This window comes from Microtus pennsylvanicus, chromosome 2 (genome assembly GCF_037038515.1).
Source record: "Microtus pennsylvanicus isolate mMicPen1 chromosome 2, mMicPen1.hap1, whole genome shotgun sequence".
NCBI classification, from domain to species: domain Eukaryota; kingdom Metazoa; phylum Chordata; class Mammalia; order Rodentia; family Cricetidae; genus Microtus; species Microtus pennsylvanicus.
This window is the reverse complement of record NC_134580.1, coordinates 64,322,276-64,349,058: the sequence shown is the minus strand read 5'-3', so window position 1 is coordinate 64,349,058 and position 26,783 is coordinate 64,322,276. Positions and strand designations below refer to the sequence as shown.

The window sequence follows — 26,783 nt, the reverse complement described above, 5'->3', positions numbered from 1 at the left end:
TCATAACACTTTAATGTACTTATTCTTAGTTTCTTCTTGTTGAAAATAAACATTAATATAGGCATAGTGCATCATATGGTCATGTTTGGTGGTGAAAGGACAGGCGTGAAAGATGTTTCTGCTGGGCTTCAGAGAGGCTTGGTGGCAAGCCCCTTTAATCTGATGAGTCAACTTGGCAACCTAGTTTTATACCAAAAATAATAAATAAATAAATGAAAATTGCTGGATTCCATGTGATGGACTCCATGAGAAAATTAAAGTACTTCCCTGTCTCTCAGTTGACACACTAGTGCTCCTTAGTTATATGTGTGTAATGTAAAATGGTAGCACACCAAAGACAATCTTTGGATTTCTTCAGATAAATTTAAGTGTAAAGTATTGAAATGTAACTGTTGTCAAACCATCTCAAACAGAAGAACATGTTTTCTCAGTGCTTCATTTGGGTAGTAGAACAGACATGGTAGCATATTTCTTGTGCAGCTGACGTCTCTTCCTTGCTTACTCAGCTCTGAACGTTTGATTGTGCTCTGTTGTCTCAGGTGTTTGGTTTCCAGGCAGGACTGACATCTTTGACTCACAGTGGATCTTACTGCTTGCCTGTACCAATTATCCCCTCTTTCAGCACTGCCCTGTATGGGAAATTTCTGAAACTCCCTGCTCTCTGGTAAGTAAGGACTGGTTAAACTCTGTGGTTTATGTTCATTTTTATTTTTATAGTTTGTAGATGGGAAAAAAATCAAACATGTCTATTTTATGCTCAGGTATTAGCTTTTTACAAAACTTTTGAAAACAATTGAAATTGTATTTTTATTGAGACCTAATGTTGTAGAATAATCTTTTTGTACGCTGTGAAGAAGTGCCACTTTGATTGGTTTAATAAAAAGCCAAACGGCCAATAGCTAGGCAGGAATTCCAGGCACAGAGGATGCTGGGAAGAAGGGAGAGTTACTAGGAAATGCAGAGGGAGCCAGACATGCTAGAGGACAGATAAAGCCATGAGTCAGTGGCAAACATAGATTAAGAGAAATAGGGTAATTTAAGTTGTAAGAGTTAGTAACAAGCCCGAGCTATTGGCTGAACATTTATAATTAATAAGTTTCCATGTGGTTATTTGGGAACTGTCTGGCAGGAAAGAAAAGTCTGCCTACAACTTAAGAAAATGAAAACCTCTTTTTTTATTAACGTAATTTTTAAAATTGATTCTTTGGGAATTTCACATCGTGTGCCCCAATCCCACTTATTTCCCTGTCCTTCCATGGCCATCCTTTATCACTGTATCTCTTCCCACAAAAGAAAATTAAAATGAAAATAAAAGAGAGAATAATGACTTCACCCCTATTTTTCCCTCTTCTCCATCACATGCTCATTTGTCATAGTGGCCTTGGGAGCTGCGGTGTGTAACACAGTGGACCCTTTTGTCCAAAGAGCTTTACTTGCAAATGTTCATTGCACTGAGTTGTTGGTCTGGTTCAGGGCCTCTGGCTTCTGGAGCACCATCAGTACTGGACCCTCACTGAGTTTTCTCTGGGATCCCCTGCTGTTACCTGTTGTCACAGAGTTCCTGTGGCTGTGGTTCCACGGGACCAGTCTCTTCATGTGTTCCAGTAGGTCATAGATGAGGTAGATGTTGGGATGGGCTAACTCAAAGTCCTGGGTGTGGGCCTGGGTAGTAACTGAGCTGGTCAGTGTTGTCCTCCACCAGGATCATTCCCCTCATGCAATGGTGAGGGCCAAGCCTTCCTCGCCCAAGCCATTGGGGCCAGCTCTTCCATAATAGGACAGGTGAGGAATGGGGCCACTTGCATGGCCTTTTCTTCTGTTATGGCGGCTGGCGGTGGAGGGAAGGTTTTGCAGTCACCGAGGGTCCTGGGGACAGCTATCCTGTGTCTATGACACTGCACAGCTCTTCTGCTGGGTGAGGGGCAGGGCCAGGTCTCCAGTGCGCAGGCCACCGGGATAGGTGGTTACACAAGTGTTGGACACCAGCACAGATCCTGGCAGCAGCAGGGCCACTGACTCAGACGTGGCCCTGATGTGCCACTATGGATGTCTTTCTCTGAAATACTGTGTTCCTTTAATAACGTACATTTGATGGTGAACTTAGTAAGGTGTAGCATGAATAATAAAAACCTAGAAACAGATATTGGGATTCAAACTGAAGAGCAGAAAAGGAAAGCAGCCAGCCCCTGGCTCTTGCTTCTACCTCAGACTGAAGTGGGTGATCCTGCCTTCAGAAATCCTCAGATAGACCCTGAAACTTGTCTCCTCCATTTTAAATTCCTCTCCAGTGCTGGGAGTAAAGGCGTGCACCACCACCACTCAGTCTCTTTGGCTGACCAGTGTGGCTGCTGGGATTAAAGGTGTGTGCTCCACCACTGCTTGGCCTGTATGGCTGACGTGTATCTGCTTTGCCCTCTGATCTTCAGGCCAGCTTTATTTATTAAAACACAAATACTATATCACTGTATTTTCCCCATATTATGTATATCCCCCTTATAGAAGGCTATAAGTAATATAAGAAAAATTATATACAATAAGTATAAGGAAAACTATATACAATAACTACAATATATACAATATACATCGACAGCATATTTATTTGCATTTGACAAATTCAGAAAAAATAGTCCATATCTATCCTATCTTGATGAATTCAAAAGGTTGTACCTAATTCACTTTCTATCCTAATTTGCATTATCAAATTATCTATAATGTCTCTAAACCTTTTATACTTTACACCTCTTTAGTGAGTTTCTTTTCTGAATCTGTTAAAAAAAGGAAAACTATAACTATTTAGTCTTCAGTTACCTCAGAGACCCAAGAAGAAAATACTATTACCTGAGTAAGCAGGAAGTGCAAGCAAGCAACTTCCAAAAAATGTGAGAATTGACAGAAACAGCTGGTTGCCTGGACAGTCACCCAAAGTTCCTCTGAAATGTTGAGGCATCCATTTTTAGCCTACAGATCTAGAATATCCAAAAGACTTTTCTCTGAAGCAGGATATTCTAAAGAGCTGTCCCACCTTGTCTTAATGGTGACAGTCACTCTCTTTTGTGTCCTGCTTATCGGGTTAGGACAGCAGACTGTCAGCAGTCGAGTTAAGGGCACTTTCTTTTGCTACAAAGAAAGTAAACTTCTTCTGGAGTTTCTTTGCTGTCCATCATCTTCTCTGAAGTAGATTGGTGCTGCCAGGAGCAGACATGTCTCATTGTCATGAAATAGAGCCTATGTTATTTCAACATCTTATATATCTTAGATATCTGAAGTGTTTAAAGATGACCTGTCTATCTAAAATATATCTTTGTTTGACCTTGAGAACATACCTAATGTGAGTACAAATTCAACTATTATAGGTGACTAATTACTAACCTGCATTTCCTTACTATCCTAAACAATGGGTAATAATAATTTTCAAGGACTATAAATTTGCATTGCATTATTAAATGAGCTGTATAGGCACAATTCCTTGAACAAGATTATAAATGTATGTGTAGTATGTTTTGACAAAATTAATCTCAAATTTATATCAATATACAAAATTTGTATACAATATCTAAAAGTCCAATGTAAAATATTTAAAGCTAGTAGTTGCTTTTTAGAGGTAGATTAAAAACTACTTTTTTATCTATAAATTTTTAATTCATATTTATATCCTTTTTTCTTTCCAGAGTAGACTTTTACAATCTACCTTTTTATCTTATCATATCTGTATTCCCTTTTTCTTTCGAAAACAAGAACTGTCTTGTTTTGATGACCTAATATCTAATATCCTTTGTTCAACTTTCCTACTGACTGTAACCAATAATAATTTATAACCAACCCCCCTAAACAATGAAAAATAGCCATAACACACTGAATGACCAAAAATTACCTACCCCACCTCATGTGAATGTGGGCGGCATATTTTTAAATTTGCTTCTTGCTTTCTGGGGGTGACGGTATCTTTAGGGATCCTGAAAAGAAAATTTTGGGTTAATTGTTAAGTCCCGAGAGTGGTATCATTTGTTGTCCAGTCTCTGCATAATGGGAAAGCACAGGACTTGTCCCACAGCCTGGCTAGAGCAGTCTGTGTGGCTGGATCATCTCAGGTCACCACGATCGTTCTGAGCCACGTGTAGTTTAGTTGTAGTGAAGCAGATCTTTAGGTGGTATGTTTTAGCCTTAGTGGTGTTAACATAGTCCTGGAGGAATCCTCATTGTGAGGCCCCATCTTCCTTCTGGAGATGTCAAAGTTGCTGTAAGGCGTGGTCATGGTACACTGCTGAAAACTGATAGAGACTCAAACCAAAATCATGTATAGAAAGATATAATGAAGCATTTTCTCAATTTAGTTAGTATTTTATGTGACCATTAATGTCATAACCAAAAGTTTAGAATATATATTAATCTTATAAATTTTATCCCCTCAGAAAAGCTGTTAAAGAGCCAATATAAAACCATTGGATTATGAGATTAGTGGCAATAAAGTAGTCCTTAAATGTTTGTTTTTCTTCTGTCCCATATCAGGTGGCTCTTCTCATGAGACAGAGATTTTGAATTACACTTTAATAAGCATGCTTAGGTTTAGAGAAGGAGAGAGCCACACTAGAACTCCAAAGTCAGCTTTTATCTCTAACTGGATTGGGATTGCACAATGACTGTTGGCCTTATATGTCTGTAGAGAACAGCAAAAACAAGCATTTGGCAAGATTTATGAAATTTTTCCTGTTGTAAATGTGATATACCAATAGGCCAATTTACTCTCTTTTTTTTGAGACTTTTTTTTCTGAATGATTTGTTCTTTTTTTATAGATGTCTTATTTGTCCAGTGGTCTTAGGATTCCTTAGTTAGATTTCTTCATTCTCCTGAAAAGACAGAATCAGAACTCTTCCTTAACCTTAATTTTGGGGAGGTTGTCTTTTGGCAAGTTATTTCTGACCAAATGAAAAGCATTTGCTAGTTTTATAGGTTAGTTTGAATTAAACAGCTATGATGTTTGATGAACTATTATCATCTTTTCTAATTAAAAGGTGTCTCTTGTTAAAATCAAATCTTTATTAGTTTTGATCCATAATTTTTTTTTCCTGTGGAAACAAAAGCAAAACCCCTCCCCACCGTTAACACATGTCCTGGTTTCCATTCTGAGGTCAGTACATCTTTAAAGTACATGGTCTGATTTAACGCCATAGATTTTCTACCATCCCATGTCTCTCCATAGCTGTTGTTCCTTTCTTATTAGCATTTAGAAAAGTCAAAGTTAATAAAGCATTTGGTAGTCTGTTTATGGGTGTCTTTATTATTCCATTCTGTTCATTTAAATATCTTTTAGCATTTGATTTGATCTTTCTATAATTGCCTGGCCTGTAGGATTGTGTGGTATACCTGTAATATGCTTTGTATTATAATAAGTAAAAAACTGTTGAATTTTCTTAGAGGCATGTAGTAAGAAGGAGTGGGCCGCATCCCGCCGCATGGCTAGCTTAACCCCAAAATAACCACACAGAAATTAATACAATTAAATTACTGCCTGGTACATTATTTATAGCCTCTTATTGGCTAACTCTCACATCTTGATTTAACCCATTTTCAATAATCTTTATTTCACCATGAGGTCGTGGCTTACCGGGAAAGATTCAGCGTCTCTGACCTGGCAACTTCATGGCAGCTCTCTCTGTCTGCCTTCCTCCTCCAGCATTCAATTCTGTCTTTCGGCCTATCTAAGTACTGCCAAGGCAGTTTCTTTATTCAACCAATGAAAGCAACACAAATACAGAAGGAGCTCCTACAGAGACATATGCTGAGCATTGTCTGTCTGTATTTGTGCAGGTATACTCATGATGGCCATAACTTCTAGCAAATGTGTGATTAATGAATCAGCCTTTTCCAAACTCAAAATAGTTGGTGATTGAAAACCTGAATAGGTATCAATGATGTGGTGTACATATTTTAAATTTCCAAATTCTACAGAAGGGAATACATTCATCTGCCATATTTCCTTCTTTCGAGTACTCTTTGGGTTACTTCCTGCAGGTAGTGGTGTTTGGTTGTATAAAGAACAAGTAGGACATTTTCTTACAATTTCCTTGGCTTGTTGTCACATGGTGGGAAAGCCTTCTTTTAAACCTTTGCTATTGATATGATGGTTTTTAGGAAATTCTGAGGCCTTCAGCACATTTCCAATCAATAATTGATCGATTTCTGCATTACTTTGTTCTAGAGGACCTTGGATACTCCTGTGGGATTGGATGTGTATTATAAATATGGGGTGATTCCTATTCCTGATTGTATTTTGTAACTGAGTAAACAAAAGAGTCAATTCTGTACCGTCTAGTATAAATTCAGTGATTTCAATATGTAAAACAACTCTTTTTGCATGTTGCAAATCGGTAACTATGTTGAGAGGTTCTTTAAAAGCCCTTATTACTATGAGAATAACAAATAATTTGTAATGACTTAATCGTAAGGGCTTTGATCCACTTTACTTAAAAAATCTGATTTGTTGCCTGTCTTTCCTGATTAATTTGCATCAGTATAGAATGTAGGGCTCCAGTTATTGGTATTTCCTGTACAATGTGAGGAAGGATTCAGTTTTCCTTATAAGTTGAATTCTATTGCTTTTTGGTATAGTTGTTGTTTAATCTCTCCTCAAAAATTACTACAAATTTTTGTCAGGGTTTACTTTCTTCCCATTGTTGTTCTTTTTTAAAAAATGCTCCAAGATCCCCATGGCAGTAGGCAGCAGAAATGGCTGCCAGTCCCAGAGCGGGGGGGGGAGGGGGGGGCATGTGGTGGCAGACAGCGGCTGGTCTCAGAGCAGGCAGTGGGCCCCAGGCAGAGACGGCTGCTGGTCCCCGAGCAATGGCTGGTCCCAGGCAGGGAGACACATGGTGGGCGGGCAGAAGACAGAAACATGGATAGACACGACAGGCAGGGTGAGGTTGAATGTTTATTCAGGGGGTTATAGAAGGAGGAAGGGTAAAGTGGGGGACAGAGAGGGGGGAGAGAGAGAGAGAGAGAGAGAGAGAGAGAGAGAGAGAGAGAGAGAAGAGGAGAAGGAGACAGAGAAGGGGGGAAGCAGAGAAGTGGGGAGAGAGGCAGAAGCGAAGCTGCCTCTCTGAGAGGAAGATGGAAAAGAGAGCAAGCTCAGGCCGGAAGCTGAAGATCAGCCTGCCTCAGCGGATGGGGAGGGGAATGGGTGTGGCTTGTCTCTTAAAGGGACCAAAACCATAACACCCATAATTTGTTTATTTCATCATTATTAAAAGGTGCTATAATTTCTTCTGGTTCTTCTCAATTTTCTTTTTAGAATGAACCCAGAGTCCTTTTCCACATAACTTTTTAATTTTTTACTCAGTTTATGTACTAAAAGATCCATTGTAAGATAGTATCTTCCCTCTGCATTAAAACTCCTGTAGAGAAATGCTTGGAGGGTGATATGACCAGCATGCAGTTAAGATTCGGATCCACATGATCCACGTGTGCCTTCTGTAATTTTTCTTCAGTCAAAGCCAATTCTCTCTCAGGTTCAGCTGATAATTTCCTGGAACTATTTAAGTCAGAAGATATTGGCAGACAGATCTCTCTGGGTTCAAGTCTACCCTGGGCTACACAAGATTGAATCTGTCTAAAAGAGAAACAGAGCTCATACAAAGGTGATCCCAGCCCTTGGGATCCCATGTCTTTAATTCTAGCACTAGGGAAGTGAAGACAGGAGTGATATTCCTGAGTGGAGAGAGAAATATAAAGGGGGAAGAGACAATGACTCAGTGAAGCATACAGTCTGAGGTTGGTGGAGAGAATTGCTAGATTGCCACTTTGTTTGTGTCTTAGTAGAGGTAAGATCTCTCTAGTGACTTGGCTGCTTTGCTTCTCTGATGTTCAGCTTAAATCCCAATATCTGTCTCTGGGTTTTTATTATTCGTTCAACAGACTCCATAAGATGGGCTGTAGGTAAGCTTGTGGGGCATTTTCTTAGTGACTGGAGGGTGACCCAACCCGTTATGGTGGTGCCATCCCTGAACTTGTGGTCCTGACTTCCACAAGAATGCAGGCTGAGCAAACCAGGATGTGCAAACCAGTGAGCAGCACCCCTTCATGGCCTCTGCATCAGCTTCTCCAGGTTTTTGCTGTTTTTGAATTCCTGTCCTGATTTCCTTCAGCGATGAACTATGATGTGGAAGTATAAGGCAAATAATCCCTTCCCTCCCCAAGTTTCTTAGGTCATGGTGTTTCATTGCAGTAATTGTAACCCTTACTAAGACACAGAGTGTGGGTAGTTTTGGGTAGCTTGTCTTTTTTATACAGTAACTTGAGCATGTATGTATCCCTGTTGTTTTTCTATAGCTTCAATTTTTAGAATGCTTATTTAACTAAATTCCTTTCTGCTTGTTTTAATAAACATCTACTGAAAATGAGTGACAGTTAGGTCCTGAAGCATAATCTCTCCAGGCATGAAGAAACCAGTCATGATACAAATGTGATTAAATTCTATATATAAGACTAATCTAATTTCAAAGTTGGTAGACTTAACAAAGATTTGAATTATAATGCACAGGTCATTGCAGTCTTGAGAAGAGTGCTCTTCTGACACAGCTCACTAGTTTGCATGAGTTTTGAAGGTTGATAAAACAAGGTGAGCATGTGCACTGTTCTCATGACAAAAGCCTGTGTGTCCCAGGGTTAAAGAGAAGACACCACCACTGAAAGACCCAAGTCTATGGAAGCAGTGACTGTAAGAAGATCTGAAACCTTCCTCCCGGTCTGAAATTTAAAGATGCTTAGCAAATGTAAGTGTAGGCATTTGTAGGCCTGACTGAAATTATGAATTTTAGAACACAAGATTTGACATGTAAAGTTCAATGAATTTTAATTTATCAACCTTATAAATTTTCATCAGAATCCCACCAAACGCAGGTGATGTTCTTTGCTACAGTAAAGATTGTTTTCATTTTAGCTTTAAAGGAACTATAGATTTTGTAGTAATAGGAGCGGCAGGGCTGCGTCCCCAGCACCCCGGCCACCTGCTAGCTTATGCCCGAAATAACAACACACAAATTGTATTTATTTAAACACTGGCCCATTTCTGTCTAGCCTCTTCTAGGCTAATTCTCACATATTAATTTAGCCCATTTCTAATCATCTGTGTGTAGCACCCCAAGGTGCGATTACCGGGAAGATTCTAGCCTACGTCCATCCTGGGTCGGAGCTTCATCGCTTGTGCCTCAGAGAGCAGAGCTCTCGCGTCTGGGAGAGGGAAGCATGGCGTCTCTGCTCCAGAGAGCAGAGCTGTCGAGTCTTAGCTCACTTCCTCTTCCTCCCAGCATTCTGTTCTGTTTACTCTACCCACCTATGTTTTAACCTATGAGGGCCAAGCAGTTTCTTTATTACTTAACCAATGAAATCAACACATTGATAGACACTCCCACATCAAGCTTTACTTCATATATATGCATATATCTTTTCCATTCACTTTTGGACTATAGTAGGATGTGGTCTTTTGTTCCATGTTTCAACCATATCATACGTAACAACAGTTCGTTGTTGTATCTTTAAGTAGCATTGTGGATAGACTTTTATTTTGTTTCTTAATTCATCAGTAAATGAACATTTGGGTTTTTAAAAAATGAATTCACAATAGTAATTATATTACAAGAGAAAACTCTGTTATTGTCCATAGGCCATGACAAAAACATATTTGTATTATACTTTACCACTTATACATTAGAAAATTAGAAGTGTAAAATCCCAAATCATATAAGTAATTGACTTACATTTTTATTTGCGCAGCTTATACATTTTATAGTGATTTGTCTACATTAAGATTATATTAATGTAAGGTCTATTATGAATCTTTAAAATTTATTTTTATTTAATATACAATATAATATTTTCAAAAAATAATTTTATGAGCATATATTATCAAAATAGCAATTTTCCTTATGACAGGTTTCTAAATCCTTTGTGTTGGCTGATCTTTCACTTCCCTTATTCTTAATTTTTTCGTTCTTTGCTTCATTTGTACCCTCTGCTCCCAGTAATTCCCTTTCCACTGATAAAAATCTTGTCTTTATTTTGAAACATGGTCTTTCTCCATATCTATGACTGTTCCTGAATTCACTATGTAGGTCAGGCTAGCTTTGAACTCAGAGATCCATCTGCTTCTGCCTTCCAGATATGCCACCATATCCAACTTACAAAGTGTTTTCATTTCCTTTTTTTATTTTTATCTTTTATTTTTCCATTCAAAAATTTCTACTCCCTCCCCTCCCGTTGCCCTCCCACTCCCCTATTCCCCTTCCTCCCTCCCCCTCCAGCCTTAACTGAGGGCAGGGTGCCCTGCCCTGTGGGAAGTCCAAGGCCCTACTCCCCTGCATCCAGGCCTAGGAAGCTTTGCATCCAAATAGACTAGGGTGCCAAAAAGCCAGTACAAGCAGTAGAAATAAGTCCCAGTGCCTTTATCAATGGCTTCTCAGTCAGTCCCCATTGTCAGCCGCATTTGATCACATGCTTGTTCAGTCCCAGTCCAGCTGGATTAGGTAATTTCCCATTAGATCAAGCACACTGTCTCAGTGTGTGGACCCAACCCCTCACATCCTGACTTCCTTGCTCATCTTTTCCCTCCTTCTGCTCTTCAACTGGACCTTGTGAGCTCAGTCCAGTGCTCTGATGTGGGTCTCTGTCTCTATCTCCATCCATCGCCAGACAAAGATTCTATGTTGATAATCGAGATAATCATCAGTGTGATTATGGGGCAAGGCCAGTTCAGGCGCCCTCTCTTCTGCTAACCAAGGACCATTTCTTAACATGATAGGATGTAGTGTACACGGTGTCCTTAGCTAGCACTGGTGATGTTGGTTGTAGGGTGCTCAGAAGCTCTGCCTGGGACCTTGACCTTGCAGTGTAGCTCCAGGCCGCATTGAGAGAGCACAGAGAAGGACAGGTATTCTAACTCTGATGGAGTTTAGTCGGAGGAAGCAGGCCAGCACATGTCCGTCCATTTCCAAACTGTTATCATTGCCGTGCACATGCTGGGTGCACAGAGGTCTGTGTGTGCTCATTTTTAGAGAGTGCTTATCATTGCCATGGACATGCTGGGCGCACAGAGGTCTGTGTGTGCTCATTTTTAGAGAGTGCTTATCATTGCCATGGACATGCTGGGCGCACAGAGGTCTGTGTGTGCTCATTTTTAGAGAGTGCTTATCATTGCCATGGACATGCTGGGCGCACAGAGGTCTGTGTGTGCTCATTTTTAGAGAGTGCTTATCATTGCCATGGACATGCTGGGCGCACAGAGGTCTGTGTGTGCTCATTTTTAGAGAGTGCTTATCATTGCCATGGACATGCTGGGCGCACAGAGGTCTGTGTGTGCTCATTTTTAGAGAGTGCCTATATGGGAGTAGGAGGTACACTGTCATTTAACCTATCATTTAATTTGTAGAAAGAACTTAAAAGATTATATTTTGAGTATGAAATGTTATGTCCGTTAAGTAACCGTTATGTAAAAAAGAATCCCACAATTTTCCATGTTTTACCTAGTCTCATAAGTTAGTAAGATTTTTGTATTAACTTAATTTTGGAAAATAATGACCTAATCTTATTTTACTGTACAGGATGTGAGCAATAATAAAAATAAATTTTGGGAACCAATCTGTGTTTTCAAACTTGGCATTTGGGACCTCTGTAGGAATCTTTATGTCCAGCTGTTGCTATGGAGTGTGTCCTAGAGAAGGGCTGCTTGTGCCTGGAGGGTGCATGTGGAAGACTCCTTAGTTTCTTTGCATCCAGTGGTCGGAAGAACCACACTTCTGAATTTTCTTGTTCTGTACTGAAAGCAAGAATTTTTAAAAATAGAAATTGCATTGGCACAGAAATTTGATTGTCTCTATTTATAATTTGCCAGGAAATGACAGATCAGTCTTTGAAATTGTAATTAGGGTATATTCATTTAAAGTATTTGCTACTAAGCAATTAAGATCTACTTGTTTCTGTTTCCTTCAATTTATTCTGGAGTTTGTCCAAGTTGAGTTTTAATGAGTTGTTTATCCCACTAGTTACTCTACGATTTATTTTTCCCTAGAGAGTGATGTTTGACCTGATAGTTTGAAAATCTATTCTGTAAAGTGAACATATATTTATACCATGATTTCTGAATATAAACCCTAGACATTTGCCAAATTTATGACTTTATATTAACCAATATAACTGTTAAAATGCAGCTTAGTGATATTTTAAGAGGAGTCTAGAACTTGTTAGATGCTTTTGTATGATTTTATATTGAGGTGCTTTGTTTAAATAAATGTGTAATGGTATAAGTCACAAGGAAAAGTCACACTTTTAGTGTATATTTGCATTGACATATTAAAGAGTCCCCAAGTAGCTGTAAGTTGTAAAATCTATTGATCTCTAAATATTTTCTGAAGCAAAGATAGTATAACATGACGATTTGGTGAACTGGGTAATAAGAAACACAGACCTTTGTTACTTTCCCTAGCTTGCTAACCTGTGAAATATAATTAAACGACAAAAGAAAGAAAAACCTTTTTTGTTGATATTGTTACATCAACAATAGTTGGTGCATTGTATCAGCTACTATGTGTTGCCAAATCATTTTGTTTATTTTAGTTTAAATATTAATTCAAAAGGAGTATAGTAAACTATACTTGAGTTTGTAGTTGGTATAACTGAAAAAGAAAGCCTTCAAAATCTTATGTATGTATGGCAAAATTACCTTGTTTGTATAGAAAAATGAGGTGTGCAACTAGTGGGATAAACAACTCATTAAAACTCAATGTTTTTTTAATAATAAATCTGAAGAAAAGAATTACTCTCCAGCCTTCGGAAATAATGTAGAATAATTAAATTGTTTTTGTATTTGCTTATGTTTACATTTTAGTTAAAACTGTGCAATCCATTAGGAACCATTTTACGTGACATCAGATGGTTTGAAAGTTAAAGTATAAAGTAGGTATTTTTATTCTGAAATACTGAAGTCCCACTTGTACCAAGTATCCACTCTGTAATAACTGTATAATTCATGTTATAGTAGGGGTTCTTCTAGGAGCATGGCTTTTGCTGTATTCCCCTGCCCAGGACTCTGTTGAGATGAAAGTACATTGTCTTAGGTTCGTGATACATTTTTCACGGTGTAGATGACCCAGTTGTTTGTATTCTTTACTCGTGTTAGTAGTGATAGAATGTTTTTCTGTCTAGCTTTCCTGATGGCGGTGGAGTCAGGGTGGGGGCTGTGGTAGGAGGACTCCACCTGTCTAGCCAAAGTGGGGAGTCCCAGCTTCAGTGAGAGGCAGTCTCAGAAAATGTGTAGAGTGATTGAGGAAGACCTGATACTGGCTTCTGGCTTTACTGTCTACACACATGTACACATGTATAAACATACATGAGCATGTACATATATATGTACACACATGCATAGCATACACAATTTCAATGTAGCCTAATTACTATGTTCTATATAAGTGCTATTCACTTATTTATTTGTATTTTCTTTGTTTTCATGTTTAGGACCAAAAGATCTCAGACTGTTGTAACTGAAGGTATTTTTGAACTGCCAAATCTCACAATTCAAGCGACAAGAGCACAGACACTTTTGCTGCAAGCAATATATCAGAGTTGGGCTCATATTGGAAATAGCAGCTCTTCAACAGTGAATGAAGCTTTGATGAATGAAGTCTTCCAAACTACAGGTAAAAGTAGTTTTCCTCCTAAGAAAAATCTATTTCAGAGTTGACTGATATTTAAATTCCTGTGTTGACATGCTTAACTTATAGTATATATTTCTATAAAGTAAATACTAACTTGACTGACATTTATACCACATTTTCTCAAGCCATTTATCATTTTGTGGGCATCTTGACTGATTTCTTAAACTGCAGTTGTAAGTAAAGCAGCACACATGGATGCCCTGGTGTCTCTGATGATTCTCTAGGTCATGTCTGTCTAGGGATTGATCCATTTCTTTTGGAGTTTGTGGTTTATTGAAATAGGGGTTTTTTTAGAGAATTCTTCAATGATCCTTCATCTCCTACATCTGTATCTGTTGTCATGCACCCTTTTCCCTCGCTAACATTTGTCTTCTCTGTTTCACTTTGTTTGGCTAAAGGTTTGCAATCCCTGCATATCATTTTAAAGTGCCATTTCTTTGCTTCACTGATTATTTTTTAAAATATCCTCTATTTAAATTAATTTTTAACATTTATTATTTCTTTCCAACTTCTGAGTTTGGGTTTGACCTGTTTTTGTGTTACTAAAACCTTAGTTATATGTGTATGGTATTTAGTTCTTTCTTATTTAAGTATAGTCATTCATACATATATATGTATGTATATATTCTCTCTGAGAACCACCTTTGCTGTTGTATTTTCTTTGATTCTAGGAATTTTATTTTCTCTGTCATCTTCAGTGACATACTTGTCATTGCAAATCAAAATTTCAATTTCTATGTGGTTTTTGTATTTTCTTTTGCTATTTATTTATAATTTTATGTAATTATGATACAATAAAGGTCATGAAGTTTAATATTTTTATGTTGGTCAACATTTGCTCTTTTAGCCTAAATGTGATCTATTTTAGAGGAAGTTTCAGCTTTCTCGTATAAAGGTATTTCTAATTAGAGTTCTTTCTGTGAGGACTGGGAATTGGGGATCTAACTCACTGGGTGTGGACGGCATCACATGGCAGTTGATAGGAAGACATTTGTCTGCCCATTGTCTTCTGTTCTCTCTCCCTAGGCTGGCTTCACACTTGGGATCCTACTCCCATTGCTTCCTGATTGCTGGGGTTGCAAGTGTGAAGGCATTTTAGCCTATCTCTTCTCTTTTGGCCACTGACATGGGGCCTACTTTGATGGTTTTGTCATTTCTATTCACATCAACCAGGGCCTGCATTTCAGCTTCATGGCCTGATTAAGTTTCTGCCCTCTCAGTACCTCACAGAATGGGTTATACTACATGTTTAATGTATTCCACCTTGTAGAATACATTGATACCATATTCATACTCTTACTGAGTTTCCATGTCCACGTAAGCTCACTATTTAAATTTTTTTTACTTTTGAGATTATAATACAATTATATCATTTTTCCCTTCTCCTTCCTCCCAACTCTTCCATATACCCCTCCTTATTCTTTCTGAAATTGTTCATTAGTTGTTGTTATATGGATATCGGTATGTGTCTATACAAACATATTCCTAACCTGCTTAGTCTGTATAATGTTATTTTTATGTCTGTTTTCAGGGTATTTGGTATTAGATAATCAATTAGTAAATTCTGAGGTTGTCTGAGGCTGTTATAAAAGTAATATTATAATTAAAATTATCTTATTTTTCATATTTCTATTTTAAGTTATATTCCATCTGGAGGTCTTGTTTGCTTTACTATTTATCTTACTGCCTCCAGTATTTTTGAAATATTAATTTTTTTTGTAGATTAGCTCTCATTGCATAAAAATGGTTAGTAAACTAGGGGCATTGATTTTCCTTTATAATATCTCTATTTCTAAGCAAATTTTCTTTCTCTCTTAAGAAGTTATAGTATAAGCTATAATATAAAAGGAAGTATTCTGGAAATTGTTCTAACGGATGATAGCTCAAGTATTAAAGACATGTCCCAGACGAATGGCAACAATTCAATTTTTGGTAACCTAGTGTAGCATAAGATCTTAGTTTAGTGGAACTAATGTTTTACAGATTGAGGATCTGGGAAAATTGGATTGTTAGAAAACGTTACCTCTTTTGTAAATGCTTGAAAAAAATGAAACAAATCATTTAAAACACTTAAAATAGATGGATGAAAAGTTATCAGTAATTTATTTGGAAAGCTAATTTTCCAAATTGATAGTTTCATTAGTTCATTCCCTCAGCATGACAATCTACTCTGTGCATTTTAGTGCTAACAGAGTATTTATAACATTGTGCCACCAAATTATCTTAGTGAGGATCCCAAAAGTATGTATATAATTAAGGTATTAAGTTTCAGCATTTTATGCTCTTGCCTATGAGGACTGTCAATCGATTATGCTTTATTAAGCTTTGCTCCATATAGTTTGTTGATGCATGCAATCTCCTGCTTTTCTCCTATTCTATATTACTACGGTGATAAAAGATGTCATGCTTAGGTTCCTATCTGTGGAGGAAAAGCCTTTTCCCGCCCTGCAGTGATTGTCTGCCCCTTCCATTCTCTTCGTTGTCTCCAGCCAACTTCCTGTGTCCTGAGGTCTTCATTGTCATCCATGCTTAGTTACTGAGAAGAAATAAGGTTTTCCTCCATTTTTCACCCTTCTGTTTCTATTGTACTTTTTTGTTTTGAATAATCCCCTACATTTTCCTCTTCTTTGATCTCCAATACTATTTCCAGTTTAATCTTTCCCCTTGAGTTTAATACAAAGCTAATTATCATTGACTTGTTCTTGATAAAATCCACTGTTTAATATATTTATTAATATCTTTATATCCCGTCTACATTTGTCCTCATGTCAGAAATGCTGTTACTCTTATTTCTTCCTCTCTTCCATCCCCTCTGTTATGTTTTTTTTTATTGTTTGTTTTTTGTTTTTCGAGACAGGGTTTCTCTGTGTAGCCCTGGCTGTTCAGGAACTCACTCTGTAGACCAGGCTGGCCTCAAACTCACAGAGATCCTCCTGCCTCTGCCTCCCCAGTGCTGGGATTAAAGGAGTGCACCACCATCGCACAGCTTGGTCAGATTTCTTTTACCATGCAAGTAATATCAGCAGTTTTTAATATATTCATAGGGTTGTATCCATGAATATAATCAACTTTAAAACATTGCTCCTAAATAATCATATCTTAAAAAAGATTTATTTATTAATTATGTATACAGTGTTTTGTCTGCATGTATACTGAAGGCCAGAAGAGGGTACCAGATCTCATTACAGATGGTTGTGAGCCACCATATAGTTGCTGGGAATTGAACTCGAGATCTCTGGATAAGCAGTCAGTGCTCTTAACCTCTGAGCCCCCAAAAGAACCATTTTTTTCATACCCCTCTAATCCTTTTAGCCATAGTCAAAGACTAATCTAGTGTTTGCCTGTTTGAGTTTTTCTACTCTTGAAAATTTATATAAATAGAATCTATAAGACACTTGTGTGTGTGTGACTAAGTTTTCAGCGTGCCATTTTCAGAGTTTACGTGTAGTATAGAATGTATCATCACTTAATCCATTTTGTATTGATATAACAAAATACTTAAATTTAGGTTCATTACAATTGGAAGAGATTGTTTTGCTCACAGTTTTTATGGGTAGATGTTTCAATATGGAGGAATGTCCTGCTTGACTCTGTCAAGGATCCCTCTGGGTGTGTTTGAGAGAAGTAGAAGGGACTGAGGTTAGTTCCCTAGTGCAGCAAGGAGAAGCTCCTTCGTCCTTAGTTAACCTTGGATGCACTTATAAGAATCAGCTTTACCTCAAGTCAGCCTTTCCTGTGAGCTTGTTACACTTTGGTCTCCATATCTTTTTCAAAATGGTTATTTTTTTTATGTGTGTGTTTCCCCTGAATGTGCGTGGGTATACCTGAGGAGGCCAGAAGGGGAGGGTATTGATCCCCTGGAGCTAGCGTTCGAGGCAGTTGTGAGCTGCCATGTGGGTGCTTGGAACTGAACCTGGGTCCTCTGCAAGAGTAGCCAGTGCTCTCAACCCCTGAGCAATTTCTCCACTTCTCAACCCCCATTTCTTAATGGTTTCACCACTTTAACCTTGCCACACTGGAGACCACATTTCCAGCATGTGAAATTTTGTGGAACACACTCAGGCACCATGCCTGCTGTAGAGTGCCATTGTGTGTGTGTTTCTCATTTGTCCATCAGTTGGTAGATCTTTGACTGTTAATCTGTTAGCTGTTATGAAGTGTTGTCATAGCTATCATACAAGTTTATAAAGTACATACTGTCATTTCTCCAAAGTGTATTTCTCAGAGTAGAATTGTTGGATCTGGAAGTCACTCTGTATTTAATCAGCTGCCAAACTTTCCAATATTGTAACCGTTATACAGTCCTATTGGCATGTGTGATGGTCTGCCAGTCTCAACACCTTTCCGTATTTTTATCTGGATAGTTGGTGCTCGCTCTCATTGTGGATATAAAGTGGTGTATTTGAGGTTTTGATTTTCTTTTGCTCCATGGAACATTGCTGAGTACATTTTTATGTATAAATTTGCTACTTACAGATCTTCGATTGAAAAATATCAGAGGTTTTTGCTCTTTTAAAGTGTGGATTATTCTTTTGTTTTGAATTTTGGAAATGATTTATATTTTGATTCCAGTTCCCTTATGGCTTTCAGACATTTTCTACTACTTTGTGCGTTCTTTTTTATTTTTCTGATGGTGACGCTTTTTACATTTATTTTCATTATTTAGAAATTTGTTTCTTATTTTTATTTATTTATTTTTTACTGTGTGTGCTTCTTGGTCAATCTTAATTTTAGCCCTTTTATTTTTCATTTTTAAATAACATAGATGCATTTCTGGTCTTTTACTATCCATTGGTTGTTAGGACAAACATTTTGAACTAAGCGCCCCTAGACTCATTTCCTTTCCTTTCTTCTGTGTTTCCTCTGAGCTTGTTCTATGAGCTCTGCTGGAGTAGTGATGTGCCTTTGGAGTACTTGCAGCAGCACTGTGTGCCCCCGCCATGCTGTGTTTCCATAGCTTTGGGGAATTTATCTGCTCTTGAGTTACTTCTGTCTCTTTTCATAAACCACAAGTTGTTACTTATTAGAACTCCAATTTTACTGGCTATAACTAAGAGTTTTAAAAGGATAGGATTAAGTAGAATACATGTACTATAATAAGAAAAATGTTAGATTTGCTGCTTCATAAACGTGAAAGGTGCACATTATTGTTAAATAAAATTAATTCTCTGTTTTTGTAAGAATATGGGTAATGTTCTGAACAATTACTTCCTCATATTTTCGTTTCAGAAACTCAGGAGATGTGAGAGTCTTGTCTGGTTAACAGCAGAGAAAGAATTGAAAACATTTTATAGTAGCCGAGGAACTGTTTTTGAGTCGTATTAGTCTTCATGTAGAAAATGTAGTGCATTGGTCAGACTCACTGTTAAAGATAGACACACACACACACACACACACACACACACACACACACACAGAGCATTTTAATAAAAAAGTTGTTGATATTCAAATTGATATCTAGAAATAATGATTCTATGATTATGACAATTTCATACAATTAAATGAGATAATAGAAATAATTTTATCATTGAAGCAAAGTAAATGTTCAATAGTTAAGTTACATATATTATGTAGTTTATATTTTTTATATAGTGAAAACTATGTAAATAACTGAAAATAACCTCTTTCTGGTATAGAATCGTTTCACTGCTGACAGAATTATTTCATGGCTTTATTTATTATTTGGTACCTAAAAACATAACTATTTGCTTAAACCCATTTTTTTTCATTTTAATAACTGCTGGTCTTTGGTCTTGTCTATTTAAGGTAGTACAGGATTATTGCTTCTCCTTTGGTCTTAGAATGTGCACAGTAAGTGACTTATTAGTCTTCTCATCCTTTTCGTTGGCAGGTATGTTGCCACACACATGGAATACTATGCTTTATTTCAAACTTCAAAAATTCAAACACTTTTGGGAAGAAATTATGTTTTCACTGATAAGCTAAATTATTTTTATAATGTATCACAGAAGCAAGAGCTTATTTTGGTGTTTTGAACCTTATGAGCTCCTTCTTTTGAATGGGATTATTTATGAGACTTTGAGAGTATGTGTGAATGTTGAATTATTAAACCTATAATGATGGCTCCATTCTGAAACTCTAGATAGCTAGAAGTGAAAGTATATTAAGATATACAATAAAGGTTTTATTCTTAATTCCTGTTAGTGAATTTCTTATGTTGGTCAGAGTCTTAGTTGATGTTTCTATTGCTGTGATTAACACCATGATATAAGCAACTTTTGGGAGGATAGGGTCTATTTATTTCATCATGCAGCTTATATCCCATCGTCTAAGGAACTCAAGGCAGGAACCTGGAGGCAAGATCTGATGCAGAGGCCATGGAGGAGCACTGCTCACTGGCTTGCTCTTGATGGATCTCTGTCTGCTTTCTTAAGCAACCAGAGTTACCAGCCCAAGGGAGGCCCTACTTACAGTGAGTTAGACCCTCCCATATCAAATAGGATGACATTTCTTATACATTAATTCAGTTGGCTTCTTACCCAGTGATATTTTTGCTGGCAGGTTATAGATTCTGTTCTTCACATGGGAAAATTTATGCTCAATGTGATATGCTTTTTTCCCTCTGAAATATTATAACTATTCACTAAGTCAGTTTTTGAAGTAGGATCTTTGAATTTTTCTATTATTATTTTTATTGTTTCAAATTATTTTCCTGGTGTTTGAGACCTTAAATAACTTGTAAAGATTAACATCTGGTAACACATTCGAAATTATTTAATGGAAGTCTATTGAATACTTGTACTTCATTTAAGATGTAAATTAAAAGAATATATTAGAGTTGTAAAGTTTTACTTAATTTGTATAACTATATGTAATCATTTTTGTAGCTTTGTTAATATTTCTGATAGTCACAAAAACAATAACTCTTATTGTTTTTCCAGAAGATAAAATACAAAGTTACATCTGAATTCGTTTTGCTCTGGAAAACCATAGCTTCTACTTTCTAGTCAGGTTGTTCATTATTTTGTAGACTTAGTTCCATTGATCTGATATTTTCAGGGAAATAATTTATAGATTTAAAAAGGTGTAAAATAATGATGAAGCGGATACTTGAATTCCTCATCTCACTGATGTCTTATGTTAAGATAGAAATCTACTTTCCAGAAAGAAACTGTAAAAGTATTTTATGCAAGATTTCATATGGGATACCTTAATGGTTGGATAATAAATTTTACCTCATAAAAATGAAATTCAATAATACAGTAGCTTTCTCAGCTCGGTAGCATCTGGTGTATTCTCTCGAGAGCCAATATTTTCCAACTCATTAGGATCATGTCATTCTGTATGTCGTCAACATTGACTTAGCCAAGCTACCTTTACTTACACAACTGCCAAACTATTAAATAGGTCTCTTGTGGAGTGAAGTCAAATATTCCTCTTACTTTACTCTTGTGTCTTAGAAGAGAGGAGAAAATATACATACTGTAACATTTAAACATCTGGTTTAAAACCACATCAGTGCAACTCTGAGCAAATTTACAGATTTGGTATTCTTCCCAGGTGTGCATATAAAAAGGGTTTGGAGTTATTGAATACTCTTTAACCACCGAGGAGATGACTGAGGGACAGTGGGATGTTTTTCTTTCTTCTCTCTTTCCAAACTACTTTCTATGCCTTCAAATCTGAAAACATGTCTTAAGTGTTTTAAGGTAGATATTTTTGATTTGTTTAAAAAAAATCTTACTGTATAGTGACATTGGCTAGGAATATTTATTTAATAAGAATTAATTGAGTTACATCTATGTTCCAGTGAAAAGATGAGTACTTTTCTTTCTCTTTGTTGTCTTTTTTACTGGGTCTGTCTTTCTATCACCTAGGCTGGCCTCTGTCCTGTAATGACACTTTCTTACCTCTAGAATGCTTGGCTGGTAGGCTTACTTCTTAGGCTCAGCTAAAACTTCTTGACACTTAAATTTAAGCAAAACACCATTATCTTTTGCAAGTCTTGAAATATATATTTATGTATTTATTAGTGTGCTTCCATATGTGAATGTATAATCTAACATGTATGTAATATGTGCATGTAAACATACGGGTACAAGTTCATTCAGAGACCATAAAGAACTTCAGAGTGTCTTTCTCCATTACTCTTTACCTTGCTGACTTGAAACAAGGTGTTTCAATGAACCACAAGCTTGGGGTTTTGGCTAGGCTGGCTGTCTTGTGAGCCTTGGAATCTGTTCTTTGCATCTCAGCTGTAGTGTCAGAAGCGTGAGCAGCCATCCTAGCCCTTGGTGTAGGGTTTCTTATGCTGGGATTCAAACTCAAGTCCTCATGCATTCAGAGAAAGAGTTCTTACCCACTGACCCATCTCCTCAGGATCGAGTTCTCTATTTTAAAATGTCAGATACCTGTGCTGTGCTTGTTCCTTTGCTGTTGCTGTGATAAAACACCATAACTTACAGAAGAAGAGATTTATTTTAGTTCATAGTTCTAGAGAGATGAGATCCATCATGATGGGGAAGTGTGACAAGTGGCAGATACAGGCCAGGACAAAAAGCCAAGAGCTCATATCTTAGAGGGACTTGGAAGGAGCAGACTTTCACTCTGCCCCTTGTGACACACTTCCTCCTGCAAAGTTGTACTGCTAGCCCTCCTGCCCAAACAGCACCACCAACTGGGGGACATTTCTCATTCAAACCACCACACACACATGTACATCCATACATAGTACATACATAATATGTGCATGCATACATAATACACACATAATATGTGCGTACATACTTAATACATACATAATATGTGCATACATACATAATATACTCTATATACACACATCCATAATATAAATGATTTGAACATCATGCTTCTTTTCAATTGAATTCATGCCTAGGCATTGTGAATTCATTTATCAACCATGTTATCACACTAATAAATGACTATTAATAGATCCATAATTTATATAAGTCTCAAGTACTAATTTTGGATCTTAATATGATGTGTGTACTTAATTTTTTACTGTATTCTCTTTTAGACATTTGATAATTTTTCCAAGTGTTTTTTTTCCCTCCAAATACCTCTTAGCCCAAGAATGATTATTATTTGCGGGAGTGTGGGAAGCTCATCGTCAAAAGGGATTGGGTGAATGGTTTGAAGTAGAAAAAAACACCTTTTATAAAATCTGATTCTACTGTGAAGACTTGAGAAAAACTCAGATTAAGTATTTCTTTGGAATTTTGAAAAGCATGCAATTTTTGTCTTTCTCGTGATTTGTTAGTCTTATAGAAAATATTTTATAAATATCAAGAGTGTATGTTGATATGAATGTTGGTAATGATGTGGCTATAGAGGAATGTAAATCTGTTAAGAACACATTTTTTGCCTATGACGCTATCTTTATTGATTTTTTTGCTTATTAATGTACTGGTCTGTTCTCATCATTTAATAACCTTGAAAAATGTATTATATCATATGCTTAGTTTTAGGGACAGTTAATTAGCCATAAATAGACATGGTTGTAGTATATTTTATACCAACTATTACAGGATCAAGCAGGACTAAAGATACACAGTGGTTATGTATGTACACAATATGTAAGAAGATGCTGATGTTATAATGTGCACCATCAGCGGTACTTCTGAAAATATATTAGAGTGGTTATCTTCAAATGACAGTAGTGTATTGTCTCATAGTCTTGGAGATTAAATGTCTGAGGTCAGGGTGTTGGTAGTCTGTGTTGAGAGCTTTAGGGGGAATCTTTTCTTGTCCTGCCCTTTGGTGGGTGTCAAGCTTTGCTTTTCTTTGGTTTCCAGTTCCAGCTCTGACTCTGTTATCATCATGATCCCTCTCCTTCCCCCTCCACTTTTCCTTCCCCCTCCCTCTTCTATTCCTCCTCTTCTCCTCCTCCTTCCTTCTCCCTCTTCTCTTCCTCCTCTCCCCTCCTTTCATCTTTCTTTTCTTTCTCCTCCTCCTACTTCCTCTTCCCTCTTTTCGTCATCCTCTCCCTCTCCCTCTCTCCTCTTTCTCTTCTTCTTCCTCCTCCTTCCTTCCTGCTCTCCTGCCTCCTTTCCTCCGTCTCTTCTTTCTCCTCTTCCTCCTGTCCTCTTCTCTTTCTCTTCCACCACCTTCTTCTTCTTCTTTTTTTCCTGAATAGTCTTTTTGGTGTTTCAGTCTCCTTTGTATAAGGACAGTTACTCAATGTAAAAGTCTTCCTGGAGGGGGCTGGAGAGATGGCTCAGCGGTTGCGTGCTCTTCCAAAGGTCCTGAGTTCAATTCCCAGCAACCACATGGTGGCTCACAACCACACGGTGGCTCACAACCATCTGTAATGAGGTCTGGTGCCCTCTTCTGGCCTTCAGGCATACACGCAGAAAGAATATTGTATACATAATAAATAAATAAATATTAAAAAAAAAAAGTCTTCCTGGAGTGAAGACATGCTGGGAGGAATGGGCACAAGGCATCTTACTTTTCATTTACCATCTACCAGAAGAAAAGACAAGAAAGACTCTGGCAGCCAGTCTGCTCACATCTGAATGCAGTCTTTAAGGTGCTGGCCTTCCTCTTGACTGGATTCTTGCCCACTACTTGCATGTGTTGCACTAGTCTTCCACATGGTCAGAGTGAGGCTCTAAGAGAACTGAGAAAGAGAAAAAGAATTGGTTTGCCATCTGCCCAGAGTGGAAATTTCTTCCTTTGTTGGTATATTCAGGGTCTTTGGTGTTCAGTATGTCTAGTGGACTTTCTTGTTAAATACTGACAAACTGGATTAGGGAATGTGACCTGATTTGGTTTGCAACGCAGCAAGGTGGAAGCAGTTTTGCTCTATGGAACCTGTTACAGCACCTCTGTGTATCATTACCGGCTTTTAGGCTGTGACTCTTTCCAGAGAACAGACGCTGGTTACCACTGCCACAGAGGGGTTAGGTTATCACTGTAGGTTACCAGATACAAAGGGAACTGTGGACCTGCAGCCATCATTGGAGATGTCTTTGTATAATGTGTTCAGACTGCATGAATTGTGAGTTCTCTCTGTCAGCATACCATATTGTCATTATCTCGACATGATGCCAGCAACCTACCACCGGTCGTAAGTTCGTCCTCTGTCATCTGGGAACTATAGTACTGACAAATCCATGCTTCAGGTCTCTAATGTTTCTTTTCTGTGTATCACAAATTACTTGTTTTCCTTCCCGATTTCACTAGTTATGATTCTACAGTCACTGCTTTCTAAAGCTCTCTGTTTTCTGTGTCCTGGTTCTACCCTCGAGCTTTCATCACTCCATAGAAATGATGGCAGGGCTGAGTAGAGGAAAATGATAACTTATTTCAACTTTCTGTCTTTTGTGGCTTAGTTAGGACCTTTCACAGTTTTTATTGGGCACGGTGACAGTGGAGCACTTGTTCAGTTGTGCAGAGGGAAGTTCTTTGCCATTTCACTGTGAAGCGAGATGCCAGCTTTGATTTTTATTTTGGAGGCCCTTGTGGGACTGAGAGAATTCCCTTTTCTTCCAAGTTTATTGTGCTGTACATATCAGCTGACCTCCCTAGCTCCATTTCTGCTTCTGAAGGTCAATTCACCATTCTAGCCCTGGTTTGTGTTGAAGAATACAAACAAAATGAGATATGCTTGCTAACTATTTTTTGTTGTTGATGATGTAAATGTTATCAGCAAGTTTCTCAGCATCCACTCTTCTTTTTTTCTCGGTAGATTTTATGTTTCTTTTAGAGAATTCATCTTTTGCCCTGTGAAACAGTAATCCAGTTTTTGAGGAATTGATCCATAACTCAATTTCTTCTTCTTTTGAATTCTATATTTATTAGTTGGAAGACCTAAGTGAGAACAGTGAGATAGAGAGAATGTTGCTTGTGCAAGTCAGAAGTGATACCCATTCTAAGCTGTTTCCATGGGAAGTGAAGTCTGATGCTTTGAAGGATGAGTCTGGTGCATATTTCCGCTCTGCTTCATCATAACCAGGACGATGGGAAATTGGAGGAAAAGGACATGGTAGGTGAGAGAGGGAGGAGAAACTTAGGGAAGTGCTGTGATGCAGCTGTTACCATTGGCAGTCTCAGAACTTATCTCGTGTTCTTTCTTTCCTCCTAAAAAGCAAAAGTCAAAAAATGAACTTAAGTCTGGGCTGGTTCAGCCTCACTAGCTACACTGAACTCATCTTTGTTTGTGGTGCTGGAGAATGAACCTGGAAATCCACCCCTGTGGGCAAGGATGAGTACCCTCAGCTGCTGATGTGGTCCCAAACCTCCTCAGCCATGTAGTCTCCCGTCTATTTAAGAGGTTGTTCTTTCTCTTGATCTTGGTAGAACTTTTATTTGTGACATAAATAATCTTGAAGGATAAAGCTTGTCATAAAAAATAGGGTAGAAATCTTAGCGTAAAATCCATGTAAAATGATTGTGATGTTATTTGTGATACCAATATTTGTAGCTTGGTTTTCCAAAATAATGTTTGTTTTTCTTCTTTTATGTTTTGTTATAGATGTTCTTATTCATACCATGAGGTTTCTAGGTCAAGTCAGACTTTCATGTGCTCCAAATGTTACTTGTTCTTTCCGATTATTATTATTATTATTATTTTTGTTTTTTTGAGACAGGGTTTCTCTGTGTAACAGCCCTGGCTGTCCTGGAACTCACTCTGTGGACCAGGCTGGGTTTGAAATCAGAGATCTGCCTGCCTCTGCCTCCCAAGTGCTGGAATGAAGGTGTGCAACACCACTGCCCAGCCCAGGCTTATTAATCTGAATAAGTTTCCTCTTTAAATTTTTTTTTTTAAAAATTCAGTCAAAAATTTATTATTTCTTCCTTTGTAGTAGTGAATTATTTCATCAGCTCAGTCCAACAAATGTGGTGTTTATTAAGTGTTTTCAAAGGTCTTCCAACCTAGCTGAGAAATACATAATAACCTGTATTTTATTTTATTCTTTTATGTGTGTGTGTTTATACCACCAGTGAACTGCTACCTGTCAGAGAAGGGAGTTAGATCTCCTGAAGATGTTGAATTGCCTGAAATGGGTGCCAGGGATTGACCTGAGGTCTTTGGGAAGAGCAGCCGTCTCTTTAGCCCCAACATGTAGTTTTTGATAACTATCATTCTGTTGTAATAC

At 37.6% G+C, this 26,783-nt stretch overlaps 1 protein-coding gene across 12 annotated transcripts in view; it reads left to right on the top strand.

Moving 5' to 3' along the window:
* Positions 1–26,783, top strand: part of Vps13b (vacuolar protein sorting 13 homolog B) — a 463,403-nt gene that overhangs the window by 46,451 nt on the left and 390,169 nt on the right. For all 12 annotated transcript variants that reach the window (XR_012909664.1, XM_075961199.1, XM_075961203.1 and 9 more), the window contains exons 16-17: positions 540–664; positions 13,499–13,680. Coding sequence is in view for 11 of the 12 variants with exons in the window: in XM_075961199.1 (XP_075817314.1) it covers positions 540–664; positions 13,499–13,680 (307 nt within the window). In the remaining variant the exon portion in view is untranslated. The remainder of the gene's footprint in view (positions 1–539; positions 665–13,498; positions 13,681–26,783) is intronic.